Source organism: Tauraco erythrolophus, chromosome 3 (genome assembly GCF_009769465.1).
Source record: "Tauraco erythrolophus isolate bTauEry1 chromosome 3, bTauEry1.pri, whole genome shotgun sequence".
NCBI classification, from domain to species: Eukaryota; Metazoa; Chordata; class Aves; order Musophagiformes; family Musophagidae; genus Tauraco; species Tauraco erythrolophus.
This window is the reverse complement of record NC_141467.1, coordinates 68,896,578-68,919,125: the sequence shown is the minus strand read 5'-3', so window position 1 is coordinate 68,919,125 and position 22,548 is coordinate 68,896,578. Positions and strand designations below refer to the sequence as shown.

At 39.8% G+C, this 22,548-nt stretch overlaps 1 protein-coding gene across 1 annotated transcript in view; it reads left to right on the top strand.

The window, feature by feature from the left end:
• The first annotated feature begins 2,191 nt into the window (after nt 1-2,191).
• TRPA1 (transient receptor potential cation channel subfamily A member 1) overlaps nt 2,192-22,548 on the top strand; it is a 41,831-nt gene continuing 21,474 nt past the window's right edge. Inside the window, exons 1-12 of the mRNA XM_086609398.1 lie at nt 2,192-2,311; nt 5,010-5,172; nt 6,582-6,757; nt 9,670-9,777; nt 10,196-10,304; nt 10,653-10,798; nt 13,303-13,439; nt 15,794-15,842; nt 19,617-19,716; nt 20,620-20,720; nt 22,011-22,180; nt 22,269-22,433. Of these exons, the coding sequence (XP_086465524.1) occupies nt 2,192-2,311; nt 5,010-5,172; nt 6,582-6,757; nt 9,670-9,777; nt 10,196-10,304; nt 10,653-10,798; nt 13,303-13,439; nt 15,794-15,842; nt 19,617-19,716; nt 20,620-20,720; nt 22,011-22,180; nt 22,269-22,433 (1,544 nt within the window). The remainder of the gene's footprint in view (nt 2,312-5,009; nt 5,173-6,581; nt 6,758-9,669; nt 9,778-10,195; nt 10,305-10,652; nt 10,799-13,302; nt 13,440-15,793; nt 15,843-19,616; nt 19,717-20,619; nt 20,721-22,010; nt 22,181-22,268; nt 22,434-22,548) is intronic.

The window sequence follows — 22,548 nt, the reverse complement described above, 5'->3', positions numbered from 1 at the left end:
TCTGATGTTACACACACCAGTGAAACTCTCTGAAGGAATTGGCAAGCATAAAGGTACAAATAATGCCATTGATAAGTGGATTTGGGAAAGTTCTCCAACAAGGAAACTCCTCATAGTCTTTTAACGCAACTGAACTGTCATAGGACAGGCAGGCAGGATTCTGTAAATTTGGTTAAGGTTTAAAAAATATAGGGTTAAAAAGGGTTAAATAATAAGGGTCAAAAAATAGGTTCACATCTTCACAAAGCGGGGAGGTTCCTTGGGACCCCTTAAAGCCAGCGTCAGGATCAAGGGTGCAAAGACATTCTAGCGATTTGGAAGGCGCTATTAAATTTTTCAGCATGACTAAAAATGCAGATGATTGTGGGAGATCCCACAAGATTTGGTGGTACAGTAATTAAATGTCAGGTTAAATTCAAAGTTGATAAATGCTAGGTGGGTACACAAAGGAAACATAACCCTAAATACTCTCATATGAGTAAGTACAGCACGAGTGCTATTTATTTACACTATCACCACTCAGAAAAGGGGTTGCAGGGGAGCAGCAAAACTTCTCAGGAAACTTAGATTAGTGGCATCCAAAAAACTCAAATACTTGAGGAGAGGAATGAAGAAAAAAAATGAACAAACAATTAGTACTATTGCTTGATATATCTTGACTTCAGTGTGTAGGTCTTGCCATCCCATTTCAAAAGGAACATGGAAAAGATGCAGAGTAGCAGGATGAGGATGTTCAGAGATATAAAATGGCATCCCTAAGAAGAAAAAACATATGAACCAAGTGCCATCAATGAACAAAGAGCTGAAAAAACGATGAAATTATGAGTACTAACAGATTTAAAAAAAGAACAACTCACTATTTCTCAAAATAAAAACACTAGGAAGCACCAAACAAAGCTAGTGGTAAAAGAAAGCATTTTTCACAAACACATAATGAAATTATGGCACTTAGCGTCAGAGGATGTTGTGGCACAGACAGTAAAAAAAAAAAGAGTTCAAAAAGGGCATGAGCGAAGTAAAGGAGAATTGCCAGTTGACGGCTATTAAACAGGCTGGACTGGATGCGACAGCTGGTTCTTGCAGTCCTTAAGCTGCTGCTTGCCATTAACCATGAACACACAGACAAAAAAAGTCATCCCATACGCCTCCTATTGCTTTTCCTAAGTGCCTGTCCCGGCTGCTACCTGACCTTTGGTAGGGCTGTTCTTATCACATTAAGCAAACTGTTAGTTCTCCGCGTTACAACTGTTTCCGTTAAAGTCAATTCAGTAATTAAACCTCTGAAACACTTTGCGCTGCTTCTTTCTACGCTCCTCCTGTAGCTTCCCTACGCTGCTCCAAATTTGCTGGTAAAACAAGCTCCGAAAGAAAATTCTGTGACTACAAAATAATCGCTGAGAAGTTAATCGCAGAAACAACTCGATTGACCGTTTTAAAGCTGCCAGGCCGGCGCAGAGCAGCTCCGGGCCTCGGCAGCAGCCCTGCCCGGGCGCCCGCGGCCCCCAGCCCGGCCGGGGCGGCGGCTCTGCCCGGGCGCCCGCGGCCCCCAGCCCGGCCAGCGCGGCGGCTCTGCCCGGGCGCCCGCGGCCCCCAGCCCGGCCGGGGCGGCTCTTCTCCTCACGGGTTGCACCACGGGCGCTACGAAGGCTCCGACTTCGCTGCTCGCGTTTTCCATTGCATTATTTACTGTCTCTTTCGCTCTCCGCGCTGCAGTTCTCGCACGTACAGATGCGTGGATCTCCAAGGACCTCTGTCGCTCTCAGATAGTCAGGCAATTAAACAACAAAACCACCCAAAACCCGACGGCGATCACTCAGCCCTCTCTCGCTATTAACGCCGCCTGTCAGCGGCGCCTCTGGCCGCCGCAGCTCCCCAGCCGGCTACCGGGACAGCCGCCGACCCGCCAAGCGCCCACCCAGCACTAGTTTAGGCGGTGACCCTGAGACGACCGGGGCTTCGCGCCCCGGGGACCGCCCGGGACCTGCCTTTCGGCGGGGGGAGTCGCCCGCCGGGGTGCCCGCCCCGGCGGGGAGCGGCTCGCCCTCCCGGGGGCAGCGGCGGGAGCGCCCCCACCCGCTTTCCCCGCCTCCTGCCGCCGCCGCTTCGGCACCGGCCGTCACTCGGTCTCTCGCCTCGCAGGTCTCCGGAGCGGGCGGGACGGGCGCTGCTCGGAGCCGGGCGGGCGGGCGCCATGAAGCGCTCTCTGTTGCGGCTCTGCCAGTCGCGGGAGAAGGCGGCCGTCTCCAGCTCCTACCAGGGCGTCGTCTGCGAGGCGGATGCCGCCTCCGTCGCCTCGCAGGATGTCTTCAAGGTGCGTGCGGAGGGGCGTGGAGGAGGCGGGGGTCCCGAGGGCCGGGTGGTGGGTGCGGGTGTGAGGGGACGCCTCGGGGCAGACACGCTGCCTGAGGCACCGCGGCAGGCGTGGGACGAGATGGTGCCCAAGACTGGGGCTCGTGTGAGGGCGTTGGGACAAGGAGGGGCGAAGGTGGAGGGTGAGGTGGGGCTCTGGAGGCGGCTGTGCCGGCTTGGAGTCGCTTACGTCCCAGAGACCCTTTCCTCCCGGAGGCCCTTTTCCCTGTCTCCTCAGCGGAGCTGGGAGGCCAGAGCTGTGAGGGGTGGGAGACAGGCTGGGAGCCGCCCTGGCCGTGGGGCGTGAAACACGGGACGCTGTGGTGCTGTGTGGCCCCGTCTGGACCAGGGTGAGCAGGAACATGGGAAGAGGGAAGGCAAAGGAGGATGCGGCGTGGCAGGGGTAGGTGGCAGGCGGCAGGGCTCGAATCCTCCCTGGGCACGGCTCCTCGGAAAGGCTCCCCCCCTTAGAGGGAGATCCAGAGGTCGTTATGAGAATGAGGTGACCATCTAGCAAAAACGTCCCAAAAAGAAAGTTTAGAAGTGCTGAAACTGTTATGAAGGGACAGCGGCACAACCTGCAAATGCAAAGTTGCTGCTAGGAGGGATATAGTCTCTTATCTTTTCCATAGAGAGTAGGGCAAGAAACAGTGTATTTGTACTGCAGCTAGGGAGACTTAGACCGAACCTTTGCGAAGCCTTTTTTAACAGTAAGAATAATCCAGCAAGGGAAGAGATTGCTTACAGGACAGATGACTTGGGTAACTTTAGAGATTTTTAAGAGCAGGCTAAACAAATTTGACGAAGTTTGTGGATGCGTCTAAAGACCTCTTGAAATCATTTACAGACTTGTTTTCTGTCTGCTACCTGTAGTCCTGAGCAACACCTCTGCAGCATAACACAGCCTGTCCGTCTGGTGGGTGATCTGCCACTGCGGAGCTGCTCAGGCGAAGTGCAAAGGAGCTGCTGTTGCTTAAAATACCTGGTTTTGCTGTTTTGAACCAACCGAAGTGCTGAGAACACCTAACTGATCTCGTCCTTTCCTGGTTTGTTAATGAAACACTGCAGTATTGGCTGAAAAATCTTTTTTTTTTAAATTGATTTAAATTGTCATCATGCCACATTTCAGCCTCATTTTGTCTTCTATTGACAAATAATTCCAATGTAAACAGTGGTAAACTGTGGTCTAAATCAATAGAAAGATTTGAAATTCATTACAATTGAAGTTAAGTTAGAATAGAAGAAGGAATAGAAGATACTAGGCTGTATAATAAGGTTTTCTTAAATAGCTTTTTGGTGTGTATAAAATGTATAGGTATTAGTGGTTGTAATTGACTGCTAATTTTTATGACAATTTGAACAATTCATTTGACATCTTGAACACCCTTTCCACAATGATATCACCTGTTTTCTATTAGCTTTTTCTGATTGCACTTTTGAAGTAGATGCTACCACTGTATTTAGACCCAGTCTTCTAAATCTTTAAACACATTTGTAACATTGTTCACAGGACTAACCTCAGTGAGGTCAGTGAGACTATTAAGCTGAAGGAGGTTAAACACGTGCTTAGGTATATGAATGGACTGCCCCATAATGTGTATTTACTTAATGACGTGAAAAATTTTTGAGTCTTTGTGACTCAGGGGTTCCTGGAGAGCAAAGTTTTCTTTTGCAGCTGAGGAGGGAACAGTCATTTTGGAGGATTTCCTTTTTTTACCCTTTGCTTGCTTATACATCTTTGGGAAGGTTTGAATTACTTTTCCTAGGCATTTTTCTCTTTTTTTTTTTTTCCTCCCAATTTTGTTGAATTGTTTTTCTTTTTTATTCCCTTTTAATTTTTAATAACTTGTTTTTAAATTCCTGCCCTTTCTACTGCAATAATTTGTTTCTATCCCTTTTCTTCACATACAAGATTTTGAAACACTCTAACAAAAATATTTGGAGAACGTCATAAAGTAAGGATCAGCTGGGTTTCCCTAGTGGACTTTGGTTGCAGATTGCAGTACCAGGGAGGTATCAAGGTATCAGAAGGCTGAGCTGTTGGAGGTTTGTTTGTGGGTGGTTTTTTTTTTATTATGCTGTGAAGATGCTGGGTTGTTTCAGGCTGAGATAGTGGTTCATGGGATGTTTTTAGGATACTGCTGAAATTGAATGATTTATTTGTTTCTCTGACATAAAGAACACCACAGAAACCCAACAGTTGAACTTGAAAGCCCAGCACATAGTATCAGTCTCTGTAGAAAGGTCTGGAAAAGGAATTTATCAAAATAATTAGTTTTTCCTCTTTGATGAATTCATTTGACATGGCCACAGCATGGACAGTATAAAGGAGTAAGTGATGAATGTGCTTGTTTGAGATTTTCTGTGGTGGAGGGAAGATCTTGAGTTCACTACAGAAGACAATATAACATATTCAAGATAGTTTCTGGTTTTGTTAATTTTGTGCTGTTTCTCAACTGGGTCTGATTTTGCATACAATCAAATCAACCTGAGTTTCACTGTTGACTCAATCTGATCAGGTTTTGTGTACTTCTATATGAAACTAAACAGCTGGGAGAGAATTACTGAGTGGTAACATGCTCACAGTAACACATTATAGCATTTCTAACATCTTGCATATTAGGAAAATGAGAAAATGAGAGTATTTGTGTCCAAAATAGGTGATTTCAGATGGAAGTGCCTGTAGGCTGCGGAGCTTCATTAAGAAGAATCGTTCTGGGCTTACCAAAGTGGATGAATTAAATGCCACCCCACTGCATCACGCTGCAGAAGGAGGTCAAATAGAATTAATGCAGTTGATCATAGATGATTCTTCCTGTGAAGGTAACACACATTTTATGAACTATTTTATTTAACAGAATATAAAAGTTCAATAATCAAAATGTTTGTTACCCAACTGAAGCAGAGCTGATAGGTGTTATCTACATATATAGCTTTAAATGTAGTTCAGACTGTCTGCCACAATTTGCAGTGTCTCAGGCGTGGTTTGGATCACCCTCGTTGTGTTAGGGCTGTTTTCTCTCTAATGCAGTGATTCAGTATACCTTATTTTGTTTGGGACTCAGATTTACAGTCTCCAGATATGAAAAAGAAAACTGTGATGAAGTACAGTAGGCTTGACTTTTTATCTTTCTTATATACATTATGTATCTTTTGTTACATTTTAAATACTGGAAATGTAAAAGGGAATTCATTTGGTTTCTCAAACTTGTCATTCAAGTTGTCATTACAACTAGTTTACTTAATAGTGGGGAAAAATAAACATTTGATGAAGCAGGCCGTCTAAAGAAAATGTAGAGAAGTGATAAGTAAGAGATCACATGGCTTTGAGCGACTGAAAAACAGTCTGTGTAAAAGATGGTGTTTAGTATTTATTAATAAGCATTGTAAAAGTACGTACAACTCCACTGATAGACTGCGGGCTATTGAACAAACGTAGAATGGTTCTGAAAAGCTCATTTTTTCACCTAATAATGGCCAATCTAATTTGAGATTATTCTATCTGAAAAATATTCTTTTTCTTTTCAATATATAATTTTTGTCTTAATTTGTGAGAATATTTGTTGAATTTCAGTTCCAATTTGAAGCTCAAAATATATATGTCGAACAGACCACTTTTGTAACTGGTGTAAATTGATTTACCTCTGTGTTGTTAAGTGAATCAGAATAGATATGGTCTTTAGTCTTCTTATAATTTGCAAGCACTTCTTATCTCTTATTTTGGTTGTTCACACTCACTCATTCTGTGCAGCTTCCAAAGCGATAGCTGCAAAGTCAAAGAAGATAGGAAAGTGCAGAGGCAAGGCAAGAGGGAAATCAAGTAACTCTTAGGGGGAGAAGAAGGCTGTGTAATCATGGGAAAGGAATAAACAGGTGTTTCACCTCTCCCATCGCCCCACTATTATAATTTCAAAAGACCTAATAAAAAGCTTTTTTGCTATTTGCTAACCTTATCAAGCTTTCTCTCTGCTATTTTAGTATATCAATATTTCTAATAGATCGTTTTCTCTAACTAATACCGTGTATACAGCACAATATTTAATCAATTTAACACAATGCGCTGCATGACATACAACCTTTCCCTATTTTCTCTTCAAAGAAATGCAGTAGCACAGACCTAAAACTCTGCTGAAGACAGTTGTGGTTTTTTTTTTTTTTTCTCAGTGCAATCAGAACATTTGATGGTTTTGCTTTGGTTTTGGTTTTGTTTTGTTTTCTCTCCTTTGACTTAGTATTAAATGTGATGGATTCTTCTGGGAATACCCCGCTGCACTGGGCCACGAAGAAAAACCAGGTTGAAAGTGTTAGTTTGCTTCTCAGCAGAGGAGCCAATCCAAACATTCTGAACTCCAATATGATGGCACCTTTACACATGGCCGTGCAGTCCCTGCATAATGAAATTGTGAAGGTAAGTCCAAAGTCCACATAAATATACAGACTTGATAAGTAGCTCAGCTGCAGCTGCAGAACACGGAGACGTTGTTTATGTATGCTGTGTCTCCTCATGTGCTTCGCCTAGTGGGCAGGATGAGTACGACATTCTTCTCTCTAAATTAGAGAGTCATGGTTGTGATGGATGGACCAATCGGTGGATAAGGAATTGGCTCAATGGCCGCACTCAGAGAGTAGTGGTCAACGGCTCAATGTCCAAGTGGAGACCGGTCACAAGTGGCGTCCCTCAGGGGTCCGTGTTGGGCCCGGCCCTCTTCAACATCTTTGTCGGTGACGTGGACAGTGGCATGGAGTGCACCCTCAGCAAGTTCGCCGATGACACCAAGCTGTGTGGTGCCGTCGACACGCTGGAAGGGAGGGATGCCATCCAGAGGGACCTTGACAGGCTGGAGAGGTGGGCCCGTACCAACCTCATGAAGTTTAACCAGGCCAAATGCAAGGTCCTACATCTGGGTCGTGGCAATCCCAGGCATAAATACAGACTGGGTGGTGATTGGATCGAGAGCAGCCCTGAGGAGAAGGACTTGGGAGTACTGGTGGACGAGAAGCTCAATATGAGCCGGCAATGTGCTCTTGCGGCCCAGAAGGCCAACCGCGTCCTGGGCTGCATCAAGAGGAGCGTGGCCAGCAGGTCGAGGGAGGTGATTCTCCCCCTCTACTCTGCCCTCGTGAGACCTCACTTGGAGTACTGCGTCCAGTTCTGGAGTCCCCAACATAAGAAGGACATGGACCAGTTGGAGAGGGTCCAGAGGAGGGCCACGAAGATGATAAGAGGGCTGGAGCACCTTTCCTATGAGGACAGGCTGAAAGAGTTGGGGCTGTTCAGCCTGGAGAAGAGGAGGCTCCGGGGTGGCCTTATAGCGGTCTTCCAGTACCTCAAGGGGGCCTACAGGAAAGATGGGGAGAGGCTGTTCAGGAGGGCCAGTTATGATAGGACAAGGGGTAATGGTTTTAAAATAGAGGGAGGTAGATTCAGGTTGGATATTAGGAAAAAATTTTTTACTATGAGAGTGGTAGAACACTGGAACAGGTTGCCCAGAGAGGTGGTGGATGCTCCATCCCTGGAGACGTTCAAGGCCCGGTTGGATGAGGCCCTGAGCAACCTGATCTAGTTGGAGATATCCCTGTTCCTTGCAGGGGGGTTGGACTAGATGACCTTTGAAGGTCCCTTCCAGCCCTAACCATTCTATGATTCTATGATTCTATGAGTAACATTATGCTCGTAGAAATGTTTGTGTCTTCTTAGCACAGCAAGTAAAAAGTAACTTACTGACTTATATAAATACTGATCTTTGTGCTATTACAGTAGTCCCTATGTTTTACGGAGGATTCTTTTAAATTTTCCAAAACCAATCAATTTTATTTAAAAAGGTTCTTTTAAAGACTAAAATTTCATGTAGGCCTGTGTTATTTCATATGCTTATGTTCTGTTCTTTTATTTTATTTTACAATTGTAAGGGAGTCATAGAAGTATCAAAATTTTATTTAAACTAGTGTATTTTTTTATCAAAACTAGATTAAAATTAGTCAGAGAACACAGTTCTTAAAACTGACATTTTAATAATAATTTAAATAATAACAGAAGTAAAGCTGCGATTAAAATCACAAAAAATATATTGTGAAGAAATTATGAAAGTGTCCACTTTGAACCTTGTAAAATAGCAATAGCATTGAGATTTTAAGCAGCATAATTTTTTCATCATTTGTCCAAGTGCAACGTGAATGTTTTCACTCCATATGCAGCATTTGGATAGAATTTAGAATTTGTAAAGTTCTTGAATTTACTAGGTGAATACAACCTTACCACCACATCACTACTTTTTTCGCTTTAAAGTTGTCTCTTTTTCTAGTTCATCCAAACAAAAGAAAGAAGAACATATTCCTGTATTCAAGACTTAAAACACTTTAGAGAATTTCAGTGCTAAAATATTCAACAGTTCTCACATCTTTTACAAAATCTCTATTTCCTATGAATTAAGAACAAAAAAATCTGAAATACAATGACATTTTTTAAATCGGCTTTGTATCAGGTTCTAGGTTTGGGTTATTTTACAGCTCTGCCCTTGACTAAACATGTGCTGTCATTTTTTCCCCACTCTGTTGTTTATGCAAGCTAATTCTCCTTTGGTTTCTATTGTCAAATTGCCTGAGAATGATTAAAATGTGCCAGTTCCTCCAGTACAGAAAAATTCATGGGAATTACTGAAAGACAGTTAAATAAATATGTAGATAGAGGAATAAATATGTGGTACAGTATGATCATTATCATTTCCAGACCCTTTGCTTCTCAAAAAATGCTGGAAGCAGCCATGAGGATACTTGGTGATACTGATAGCTCAGTGTTAGTTGTTAACATAAGGTCTGAAGCAGGAATTCGGGACTGGAAGAGTCCCTGTTTTCATCAAATGCTGTCTCTCTTGATCTTATATGACTGTCCAATAGATGCCTAATTGAGGAGGATCTACAACATTTCCACTTTCCAGGGAATACAGACTATTACAAGATACTATAACACACTTCAGCTGAAAATCCCCATCTGCAATTTGCCACAGAAAAGATTTTCTCTCAGTATTGGGGAAATTGTTAAATAAGTCTTTAAGATACTTTGCAGATGTGTGCAGTGTTTTTCCTAGTTTTCCATCTGTCTGCTGTAAGGAATTTTGCTTTGCTTTGTCTGTTCTCACCTGCGTTTTTCACCTGCATATTCTTAAATCCTCCTGCATTTTGTCCCTCCTCTGCCTGTGTGTTGTGGGCTGCTGGCGTGCAAAAAGAACAAGAGTGCTGTGGGTGATAAACAGCAAAAGGAATGGAATACGCCTTTGTTGTTGTGTTTGGCTCATGGTTGACTGCATTTTCTTGAACATTTAGATTTTAGTCCAGCACAGTGCTACAGACATTAATTTGGAAGGTGAAGCAGGGAACACACCTATAATTGTGGCATGTTACAAGGATAATCCTGAAGCGCTGACACTCCTGGTAGGTGTAATTATCCATCATTTTTTGATGTGATTCTGTTTGCCTTGATGCAGTGCTATTCTGTTCCTGTGTTCTGTCTTTGTTCAATTGAGGAAGGTTAATCATGGACCTAATATTCAAGTTACTTTGCATAGGCTGCTAAGAAACTTTAATCTTTTAAAAGTATACATAAATATATCTGAGTGGCAAACAGAAAAAACAAACTGATTTTCAAGCTCATCAGAACACAAAATGAAGCACATGTATATATAGATGTATGGCTGTAACACACAAAAAGATGTTTGTGTATAAACTTCACAATTCACGTATAACATAAAAAAAAGGAGATAGCTACCCAGGAGACTGTGTCTGTAATAGTATGTTTATTAGTCAGAATTTTCTGTATGTCATTAAGCGATATCTAGGCATTCTTTTTCAGATTGAAAACGGAGGGAAAATATGTAAACCAAACAAAACGGGAGGTATGCCTATCCATGCAGCTGCATTTTCAGGTGCAAAAACATGTATGGAAATTCTTTTAAAAAAAGGTAAATATGTTGTTCCCAAGCAGCTATTTATTGTAGCATTACCAATTTATTGCTTTAATTCTCAAAGAACTGTACAAACAAGCACTTATAACTGTGACTGAACTTACAAGAAGTTAATGCAATTATTCCTATGAGCAATTCAGGCTAGGAACTTTTGTAGGATTGCAGCAGCGGCTTAACTGCTTACCTAAATGTGTGTCCATCCGCTCTTTAATGACATTTGTGAAAAGTTTGTATTTTGAGGGGGAAGAATATTATTCCACAGTTAATATACTTGTTTTGAAAGCCTTTATATCTTCTGTTATCTTGTTCTCACTTTAAAAAATTCCTTTTTTTTTCATCTCTCAGGCGAAGAATTGGGTCACTCTGCTAAAACCCACATCAATTTTACCAATAATGGAAAGTGCAGTCCACTTCATTTGGCAGTTCAAAGTGGGGACCTCGAAATGATTAAAATGTGCATTGAATTTGGAGCCCAAATTGATCTAAAACAGGTAAAACTCAGAGTGGAGTGAAATATAATTTTAATAAAACTTGGGTATCTCTAAATCTCTGAGCAGTATGGAAAAAAAGTTGAACAGATAATCACTGCTTATTGTCTCTTCCAATGCAAAACCTAGGGAGCAGCAAATGAAAACAAGTCTCTAGTTTGAATCAGGCAAAATGTTGGGTTTCTTTACACAAGTTACATAGGATGTGGCTATGAAAAATTTGCATGGATTCAAAATCTACTTGGGCAAATCCATGGAAGAAGAATCAGTCCTCAACTAATGAATACAACATCCCCTCTGGCTCAGGAAGTCCTTGAGTCATAAACAGGCAAAGCCTGGAAGAGCACTCTGAAAAAGTATCACTGTGGTACAGCCTTCTTCACAAACTCTTTGCTATGCAACTGCTATCATCCCTTCCCAGAAATGGGATCTTCAGCCTGACGCTTTCTCATCTTTCTTGTTTATCCTCAGCCTTGCTCTGACTTGTATAGTATCTTCTTTGTCAGCAAGCACAAATTCACGGTACAACTGCTGCTGCCATGATACTGTTGGTGTAAGCGCCTGTGCTCAGCCTCATGATGAATAAACATTCCTGAAAGCAGCTATCTTTAATCATTTTTTACTAAGGCTGAAATCAGCTCCTGAAAGTAAAGATAAACATGGTTTAGCCTTCTTTCATTGGTTTGATTCTTTGAACACACAGCTTTTGAATGAGATGATTTATGCTGATGATTTTGTGATGGGTAAGACTGTTTTGAGAATGTTTATGACACTGTGGAAAAGCCCATTCTAATGTATTCACTGAAATATTCCTGTTTTAAACAGGAGAAATTCAAAACCCTCGGACATGTATCAGAGCTAGTATCATTGTGCTGGGTTTATGGTGATGTGGTTTGGTAGCAGGGAAGGGGCTACAGGGATAGCCCCTGTAAGGAGCTGCTAGAAGCTTCCCTGGCTCCAGGTTGGATCTGCCTCTGGCCAGGGCCGAGCCAATCAGTGCCTCTATGAATAAACATTTAAGAAGGGGAAAAAGAAACCAGCGCCAGTGAGAGAGGGGAGGTGGGCGGCCCTGGCCCTCAGCATCCCATGGGGATGGCTGCCCATCCGTGCTGGGCCCCCACCACTCAACTGATGATGGACGTGGCAGCGTGGCTTGGAAAACTCTGAAGCACCCTGCTCCCGTTGGTTTGTTTATTCTGCTGGGATCACCAAGGTTCGTCGGGCCAGTCGGGCACAGCACGGCTGCAGTGGGGAGAGCGGAGCGGGATGTAAGAGCAACGACTCTGCAGACACCAAGGTCAATGAAGATGGAGGAGCAGGGGGAGGCATGCCGGAGCTGAGATTCGCCTGCAGCCCATGGTGTGACAGCAGGATGTCTCCCTGCCACCATGGAGATTGATGGTGGAGCAGAGTTCCATCTGCAGCCCGTGAAGGACCTCATGCCAGAGTGGGTGGCTGTGCCCGAAGGAGTTCGTAGAAGACTGTCTCCTGTGAGAAAGGACCTCACGCTGGTAGAGATTAATGTTGGAGCAGGGGAAGAGTGTAAGGAGTCCTCCCCTTGAGGAGGAAGGAGTGGCAGAAACAGCATGGGATGAACTGACCACAACGCCCATTCCCTGTCCCCCAGTGCTGCTGGGGAGGAGGTGGAGGAAGATGTTTTTAAGATCTGATTTTGTTTCTCATTATTGTCTCTGAATGTAACTGGTAACAAATTAAATTGATTTGTCCCCAAGCCAGGTCTGTTTTGCCTGGGGCCGTGGTTGGTGGGTGATCCCTCCCTGTTCTTATCTCAACCCTCAAGCCTGTTGTTACATTTTCTCCTCTTCATCCCACAGAGGCCAGGGCCAGGAGTGAGCAAGTGAGCAGCTGCGTGGTGCTTAGTTGCTGCTTGAGGCTAAACCACGACACCTATCTAGCTAAAGCAAATCCTGTTTTGTCAGATCTTGTTCTAATAATTTATTTATTGCTTAATAATTTTGTGACTGTCCAGCTTACAGTAGTTTATTAACATGTTAGGCCAAGTTATTTTTAACCTGCAGAAAATTTTATTCAAGAGTGACATCTAAGGAAGATTCCTTTTGAGGAAGTCAAAAATACCTTAAAATAATGTACTTTATTACATAGGCACATTTATTTGCTTGTTCGTTTGTACTGGTCTACCTATGGTTTTCTGTAGTTTTCCTTTGCTTCATCTCTTGTATTAATGGGTGCTCTGTGTCTGTTTATTAATTCAACTACCAGAAATTGTTAAGACTCTCTCATATCTTAGAGACTTGGCATAGAATGAGAAGCTTTGTAGTGATCTTTAAAACTCTCTCTTTAGTCTTTTCTGGTTTTTAAGATCTCTTTAAGGTTCCATTACTTTAGTTAAAGATTAAAGTTTCATTGCTTACATAGAAATTCAGGCATTTAGAAATTACAAATCCTGGGTAAGATCACTAGTGTGTTTAGTAGGTCAGGGGTTAGGTTGTTGGAGTTTAAAGGTTTAAATGTTTTCCCATTTACAGAACGAAAAATGTACAGCACTTCATTTTGCTGCCACTCAAGGAGCAACTGAGATTGTAAAGTTAATGATGTCATCCTATGCTGGTGAGGAATCCATTATTGATGCTGCAGATGGGAATAAGGAAACATTGCTTCACAGGTAGGAGACTGCTCTGCCAGACTTCACTCTAACTTGTGAGCCGTTATATTCTTAGTTATTCTCAACATCTAATTATACTTTACATAGTTTACTTTGGAACACCCTTCTGCATGGGTTGGAACTTCTCCATGGAATGAGAGATGGTTTTGGTACAATATGAAAGAATCAGTACTTTGGTCAGAATGTTGAAGATTTTGGTGCTATGCATTTTTTGTAAGAAAGATCTGTCTCACTGCATCTAAGTGTAATAATTTTACAGTGTTATTCTACAAGTAGTTTTACAATATGAAATCATAGAATCATAGAATCATAGAATGGTTTGGGTTGGAAGGGACCTTAAAGATCATCTAGTTCCAACCCCCCTGCCATGGGCAGAGAAATCCTCCGCTACACCAGGTTGCCCAAAGCCTCATCCAACCTGGCCTTGAACACTTCCAGGGATGGGACATCTACAACTTCTCTGGGCAACCTGTTCCACTGCCTCACCGCCCTCAATGTAAAAAATTTCTTCTTTATATGTAATCGGAATCTGCCCTCTTTCAGTTTAAATCCACTGCCCCTTGTCCTATCACTACATGCCCTTGTAAAAAGTCCCTCTCCAGCTTTCCTGTAGGCCCCCTTTAAGTACTGGAAGGCTGCTATAAGATCACCCCGGAGCCTTCCCTTCTTCAGGCTGAACAGCCCCAACTCTCTCAGCCTGTCTTCATAGGAGAGGTGCTACAGCCCTCAGATCATCTTCGTGGCCCTCCTCTGGATTCTCTCCAGTAGCTCCATGTCCTTCTTGTGTTGGGGACTCCAGAGCTGAACACAGTATTCCAGGTGGGATCTCACGAGAGCTGAGTAGAGGGGCAGAAATAATAGGTAGAACATCAGAGGCAGTGGAGGTGATAGTTCTTTGGTCACTGTATAAAGTGGAATCATTCTAAGATAATTGAAGAAGTTGAAAAGGGAGTATGTTGTAAAGTTAAGATAAGGTTTGGGTACACTTAGACATGCTATCACAATAGAACAGGATTGAAGACAAATTGATGACAGAATGTCAAAGAAAATTGTGCAGACGCAACATACTACTTCATAGATAACTGGCTGTCATACCCATGAAAATGATTGTCCTTGGAAAAAGCTTTGAAAAAGAATGACACTTTTATTCCCTGTGTCTGTGAAACAGAAAAAAAAAATTAAGAATCATCAGAAAGGTTGAAAGTCACCCAAATATCTCAGAATATAAATAAACTGAATAGAAATGTTAGCTTGTTGAGAGGTGAAGGAGTAGTGAAGCATAGGCATTGATCCTTTCATATTCCTACTGTCATGTTTGCTTCTAAATATTTTAGAAAATGACTGCACTTTCTCTCCAGTTGCCTTGGAATTTATTGTGAGTGTGTGTGAAGCATTCAGTATTTATGCCTGGCTGGAGGGGCCTACTATAGGTAACGGAGGCATCTCTACTTATTTGGAACCATGACATGATTTTTAAAATACATCTTTTGAGTAACCAGCTCTAACTATAGTACACCCAGTGTTGTTGCTTCTTATAATGCTGAGGGAACTGTTATCTTTGACATAGAGTGCAACCTTGGAACTGTCCTTCTGTGTTGCTAATTGAGTCAAAATATTTTATGGGGGTCTGACTTGTGAAAACATTTAGAGTGTGTATTAACTGTGCTATACATCCTGCTTTGACCGTTTTTTCCCATAATATATAATTCAGTGTCTTATTATAGAAGAAAACCTGATAATTTTTCACGTGTATAGACAGCTTTAAAGTATTGTTAGTGAATTAATATGTGTCACCATGATTTATATCAGTATATTTTTTTATATTTTTTTCAACTAGACTTGCTTGCCACAGTCAGAATACATGTTCAGCCATTGCCATTTTAATCCCACTCTAGTATTATTACACAAAATATACAGCATGTTATTTTTGAAGATGGGATCAATGAAATGGATTTGAGGCTCTAGGTCTGTGTGGAACAGAGTCTGAAGTTTCTGGAATTCTATATTGACCTTGTGTGGTACAACAAAAGACCTGAAATGTGAAATTACTAGTTCTGTTAAAAATCAGTGGTAAAATGCCTCTTGACCTGTCAATGAGATCCTTGTTTCCCGCAGTGAGTTTTCAATGTATTAATTGAACTGAACTTAGTTTAAAATCAAAACTCCATGATAAAAATGGAAACAATGTATTAAAATTAATTATGTAGTAAAGGTATCTCTCTGTCTCTTGATTTTAAAATGCATTTGTTTGAAAATATTAATAAAATGCAGCAAATGGAGAAAAATGCTACCCTTTGGCTTGAAACTTCCTTGTCCTTTCTAATGTTACTGTATTTTTGCATTTTTCCCCACAGGACAGCATTGTTTGATCATTATGAACTGGCAGAGTATTTGATTTCAATGGTAAATATTTAATCAGCAACATGTTTCTAAAAATTATTGCTATCTATTACTACAGATCTGTATAGAGAAATTCATAAAGGAGAATATTTTCTCAGGTATAGGTTGTTTAGAGATATATATATTTCATAATGCATAATGGGCAGTTACAGTACAACAGTGGTTATGGCTCCATAATAGCATCCCACAGTTACAGAGGATGAAAATTTGCATTTTTATTTCCATTTTACTTACTCAGAAAGGTTTTATAAACATATTTTACCAAATATGACAAACTGGTTCAATCATCCTTGCTTTTAGGATATGAAATATTAAATAAATGCTAAACATGCATTGAATTTAATCTGAGTTTTCCATAAAGAAATAATTTCTTTGAAGTATGCAAATACGATTGTTCTGGGATCATATAGCCATATATTGAAGTTTGTGCATGATCTAGAAATATTTTTTACTCTGTGAAGTTCAGTTGTGTTTCTTCACTGAAGAATTATGAGGGAGAAAGAGGAAAAAATGTAACTAGGGATGTTGCTGGCTACGATCCAAGTTTCCATTTATACGAATTAAACTAAGGCTCGTGTAACCATTATGTGCACCACTCTGATGAGGAAATTTTCAGAAATCGGCAGACTTCTTTTCCATTTTGTGTATGTTTAGGTTTTTTACTTAATTTCATGACAATTATATTAAGAAAAATTATCTTACAGTTTTGCTTTTCTCAGAAATTCTGTTATAGGGATGGGATTTAGTCAGAACTAGATGTTGTGTTTATTTTTAATTCAAATGTGAAATGGTGAGGTTTGACAACTTAAACCTGTTTGACAGTACAGCCTATCTACAGAAGTTACTGATAAATACAGGCACAAGTTTTTGCATCTAGAGGCTTGTGTGCATAAAGTATTAAAGAGAATATCTTAAACACTGCATTTGCTAAGAACAAGCTGTTATTTTTTAAATGTCATTTTGACTGTTTTGGCCTCTCTCAACAAAATCTGTGCTGAGGGTTCATTTGGCTTTCCATATAAAGTATGTCAGTTCTGAAATTTTAGGACCGTTTTCATGTGCCCTGTCTGGGAATGGATCAAAACGCACCAGTTGGGGTCAGTGGGATGCAACACTCATGGCAAGATCACTAGCTATTGCCTGTGCTGTGGTGTACACCAGGGTGAAAAAGAAAAGGTGGAGCAGTGTTACGGCTCAAAAGGAATAGCAAATTCCAGTTCAGAATGACTTTCTGGTTTTGACAAAGAACAAAATGTATTTGTTTTATACATTAAAGATCCACGTTTCATGCACATTAATTTGCAATGATTACTTCCTTTATCCTATTTTTTGGCACTTTTCGTGTCTGAAAATAAAAGCCGTTGTAAACAGATACAGTGTTGCATCTTGCTCTTCTAGATAGAACAGGTAAGATTAGCTGTGCTAAACAGAATTGTCCAGGCACACGATGTATGCTGTTTATATTTAAATTACACCTTTTTTTTTTTTTGTAAGTTATAGGTCAATGTGCTGCACAAAATTCAGAGAATCAAACTCTACAGATTTTTGTTTCAAAGTTTTTCATTATTTTGCATTTGGCTTCAACATAACATAGCGACGAGTAGTACATGCTTTTGTTTTGGTGAGATGTACAGCTATGGTTTGCCATAACTGAAGGCTAACCAAAGCCTTAGAAAAAGGCAAAATAAAGAAACCCAGATCAATAATCCCAACGTCTAAACATTGCAAAACTGCACAGCTCTAAAGAAATGCTACTTACCATTGGCTTGCAAATTAAAGCAATTAATAATTAAGCCACCCTGAAGTCAAAGTGGCCATTGTCACATTTGACAATTAGGTGCACAGTGTCGGGTTTCTCCATGCAAATGATGTATTTACAAGTTATGTACACAACTATAAAGAAGAATAAAGACATGAAAATCAGGAAGTTCTCATGATTTAGCTAGTATCTTAGCAATTTCCCTGCATCTTTTAGTGTTTTTTTTCCTTGCGTACTGGACAATTTAGCATTGACATGTCTGGTGCTTCCTGAGTTTACCTCATTAATTTTATTGAAACATGCTTATTCAAAGTAAAAAAGCAGTAATTTTACACATTTTCTTCCTTTTTTTTAAATTCATTTTCCCCTCTTTTCTCCTTTCGCCTTCACTAAAAGAAAAATGAAAAATTAAATTGGTTTAAATACTAATTGATAAATACAAAAATTGCATAATATTTATTTTTTATTAATGTCTGGTTAATTCATCTATATTAATGTATAAATGCAAAAGTAAAAGAAGTTCAGAAACTAAATTTACAAACTCTTAATTCAGCTGTATCGTAAATATGGTAAATATATGTGGCAAAATGTAAGTTACTCCTTATTGTGATAAATAATGATGAATACTGCTGAATTCATTTTGCTGAAGGCTGAACAATGATGTTAGCTGGAGGGAAGGTGATTAAAGATTTCATTATTAACTGGAAATTACTGCCCTGTATTCACTGAAATGAATGAGCCACTTGGATAAAAATGGTCTCTGTTTCTTCAATGAATAAGAGATTGTCCGACCTTGTAGAAAGGTAACTGGGGAAAGGGTCATGCATGTTTTACTCAAACATTTCATCAACATACATTGAAAGCTTCCTGTTCCCTGTAGGAAAGTAATCATTGTACTTTTATTAAATGTTTCTTATTACTACACTGCAGGTTTTACCATCCTAGAAAGTAAATACTGCTTATGATTATGATTAATTCTCTCTCAAATTAAGACTGGACCCAAAGATGATTTCAGTTAATGGAAAAACTCCCATTGATTTTTTTTTTTTTCAATGATCTTTGGATGTTATCTGAAATAAAATAGATTTTTTGTGTACTTTGTCTAACTCATCCAATTAGACTTGCAACTTGATATCTAGAAAAATTATATCTAAAACATCATAAAATATATGTACATCTTATGGGTTCATTTACTTGTATCTTCATACTCCCTTGTTGGCAGGATTTTTTAGATAGATATATTTATGCTCATAGTATTTTGCTAGTATGATCATAGTGATACTGTGACCATAGTGAACATATGGTCCTGGCAATACACATCTTGTGCAAATATAGACAAAATAGCGAAACTTTTACTAGAATATCTCATTCCAGTCCTTTTGCTTCCCCTAAGGAGAAAGGTCATATCAAAAAACTTGAGTTTGGAGAATAAAAATGTGCCTGCTGTTGATGCAGCTACTTCAGCGTCAAAATTTACTTGGCTCATACAGCTTATGATGAAGAATAGAAAATGAAGGTAGATCAAGCTACACAGATTGAACTATACTAATCTCTGGATGCATTACTTCTTGAAGAGTATTCATGTAGTGTAGAGGTTCAGAAGGGTCTTGTTCTGGTTATTGTTTGATAGGAAAATCATTCAAAAGAGGTGCAATTTTTGTATTTTTCCAGAGCTTCAATCCCAGTATTTTCAAGTTAGAATTACGTATTTTGAGTATTTAAATGCATGGAAAGGTACCCTAACAAAAGATCATGGGTTGTGAGTTCAGTATACCTAGAAGTAGGCCACTGTTATTTAGGCATCTGAATTCATATATATAGGTGACTTGTGCTGAGGTTAATATTTTGAAACCATAGTAGTTTTCTATAGAAATGTAATGTGTTTATTGAACTAAATTAGCTGGAGCATCTGGAGTTACTAAGAATGCCTGTAATTCTGCTATGCTTGTAAATGGCAGCACCATTTTAAAATGTCCTTTATTCATTATTCATGATAAACTTGAAATTTTTTATTGCAGGGGGCTAATATTGATAGTGTTGACATAGAAGGTCGATCCCCGCTTCTGTTGGCCACTTCCTGTGCATCATGGAAAATTGTGAATTTACTGCTCTCAAAAGGTAAAAAGGAATATGCGCGTATGATCTGCTTCCTTTGAGCAGGGTTCATACACATTAAAACTCTGCATCTAACTTTCCTTTCAGTTTCAGTTCAGTACTTCAGCATACAGTCCAGGAGCAGCTGAGCTTACAGCTGCAAAGTGCTGGTATCCTCTGAGATAAAGGAAGAATTAGTGTGATGATTTCACCCGTTTAAATACAGAGTGAAGAGGCTGTAGAAAAATGTGTATGCCATGTGTCACGCTTCTCAAGATAGAGGTGGCACTGGCACTCCATCCCTGCATTCCTTAGCAGTTCACAAAGTAAGCAGAACTGTGGAATAAATACACCACATATACAAAGTCATGTTTCATACCTAGCAATAAATCTTTAAATGTTAAAGCCCATATTTCAAGCATTACCTGTGATTTTCATATGATCGCAGTCACCTTGAAAATGTTTGAGCTATGTCTTTCAATTGTTACACTTTAGGTACAACCAAATTATTATTACTATAGATTTCCTCTCATTAATAGTAATATAACTGATTTTGTTAGTAAGCCCTGTACTAAATTTTGAAGCTGTAACAAGATTATAACTTTAAAAGATTAGAAGAGGTGATCATCTGCATCTTTAATCTACCTCTTGATTTGCGGGTCCTCAAAGTGCTCCACATAAATCTTAGTGCTGCAATGAAATACAAAATACATATGCACATGGGATAACAATGAAATCTGAGTGTCAGTAAGAGTTTTTTTGTAAGTAAAATTATATGTTATAGTGTTGATTTGAAATAGTATTTGTTATTTTATGGATTTGCAAACACATTTGTTCAACGTTTGTTCCTTTGTCTTAAACACCACTAATTAGTGCCAGGGGCCAGCAGTTTTGAAGTTTCTGGTATTTATTTCCATATTCATCTAGGAGCAAATGTATCATTAAAAGATCATCTTGGTCGAAATTTCTTGCATTTGACGGTATTGCAGCCTGGAGGATTACAGCATCTGAATGAGAAATTTCTGCAGGTACAGTAAGCATCAATTTATGCCTTTCTGTTACCCTTACTGGAAAATGTAAAGAAAAAAAGCAGCTACCGTTTTATTTTGGAATGTTTGTAAAAGTTTGTGATACTTGTTAAGTTGCCCAGTGTCACAGAAAATAGTTTGAAGAGGTACATATCTCTCACAAAAACATTTCAAAGCAAATAATACAGTTTTCTTATTGCCAGGCAAAGGAATAACATAATCCCATACATTATTTTGCTGTTGGGGGATTGAATAGCTCAAGAGGTAGGCAATAAAATACAGAACTTTTCACTTCTGTTTTCCCAGCTTGCATGCAGTAAAGCTAGGGGACATGATCATATTCAGTCAAGCTCTAGGACTTAAATACCTTACAGCATATTCTGCAGGAGCTTTCTGTGGACTGGACTGTAATGAAGTCTTGGATTTCATTTTAAAAAGGATTTAAAACATGGATTTGTATTTGGCTATACTGAGGTGAAGCACTCATATTGGTAGAGCCCAAACTGGCGTTAAATTTGCTAGCCCTGAGAGCTCCAGAAACAACCTTTTAAATGTGAATTGAATATAACTGATCTTACAACATCTATTGAAATCTGTAAACAACTTTGATTAGTAATCCAGAATGGATTTAATCTCCCTTTTTGTCAGATGTAGAGAATCAGTTTTAAACCAGAGTGATAACTCTCAGTTGTCTGCATTGACTTTCTAATTATTGATCATACTAATAATTCAGACAAAGGAGTGCAGCAGACCAGGGGAGGGGATTTTTAGTTGCTTTAAGAAAGGCTATACATAAGATAGTGTTAAACAGGGTACAGAGGGACAACAAGGAAAAGAAGATGAGAAAGAGAAATGGGGGAAATAAAATTACACTGTAAACCAGTGAACTGATGGTTCTTGACAGCCAGAATTTTTGCTACTGAATACAGACTATAGACTACCCTTATGTTCTGTACAAGCCTTCTGCTGACAGCGATGAGTATTATGGCTGAATGGCAGCAAAGAAGAATCTCCTGTATTATGCTTGTACTGTGGATGGATTCTAGTAAGGGTGCAGAGTGGCAAACTGCTGTGTTCTTCGAAGAGTAGTTGTTTGAAAAACTGGTGACCCACAAATCAGCAGACATTAAATGCTCATTGTTGCTAAATTTACTTTTCCTAAAGTTTGTTTCTTGTTTCTAGATACTACTTTAAAGTATTAATGCTATTGTTACAAGCTATTAGAAGCTGTGGAGCATTAGTGGTATAAATGTAATTCTGTGCTTTTGGGTTTTTTTTGGGGCGTGACAGATGGAACATATTAAAAACCTTGTAGTGGATGAAGATAATGAAGGATGCACTCCATTGCATTATGCATGCAGACAAGGTGTGGCCCTGTCTGTAAATAATCTACTCAGCCTCAACGTTTCCATCTACTCTAAGAGCAGGGACAAGAAGTCGCCGTTACACTTTGCTGCCAGGTTAGTAGTGCAGTCTAGGCAATGGAATCGATGCCATTTTTTCTATCCATATGTTTTTGACATTAATTTCTATGTTTATTTTTCGAAGCTATGGACGCATCAATACATGTCAACGACTTATAAGAGATATGAAAGACACAAGACTTTTGAATGAAGGTGATAAGAAAGGAATGACTCCACTTCATTTGGCAGCCCAGAATGGTCATGAGAAGGTAGTTCAGTTTCTTCTGAAGAGAGGGGCCCTTTTTCTCTGGTAAGTATCCACATTTCCGTTCGTTAAGGCAAAAAATAACTATCACCCTACATCATATGTCCATCTGCTGGGAAGTTAATACAATATAAACATAAATGTAAATATAAATAATGTG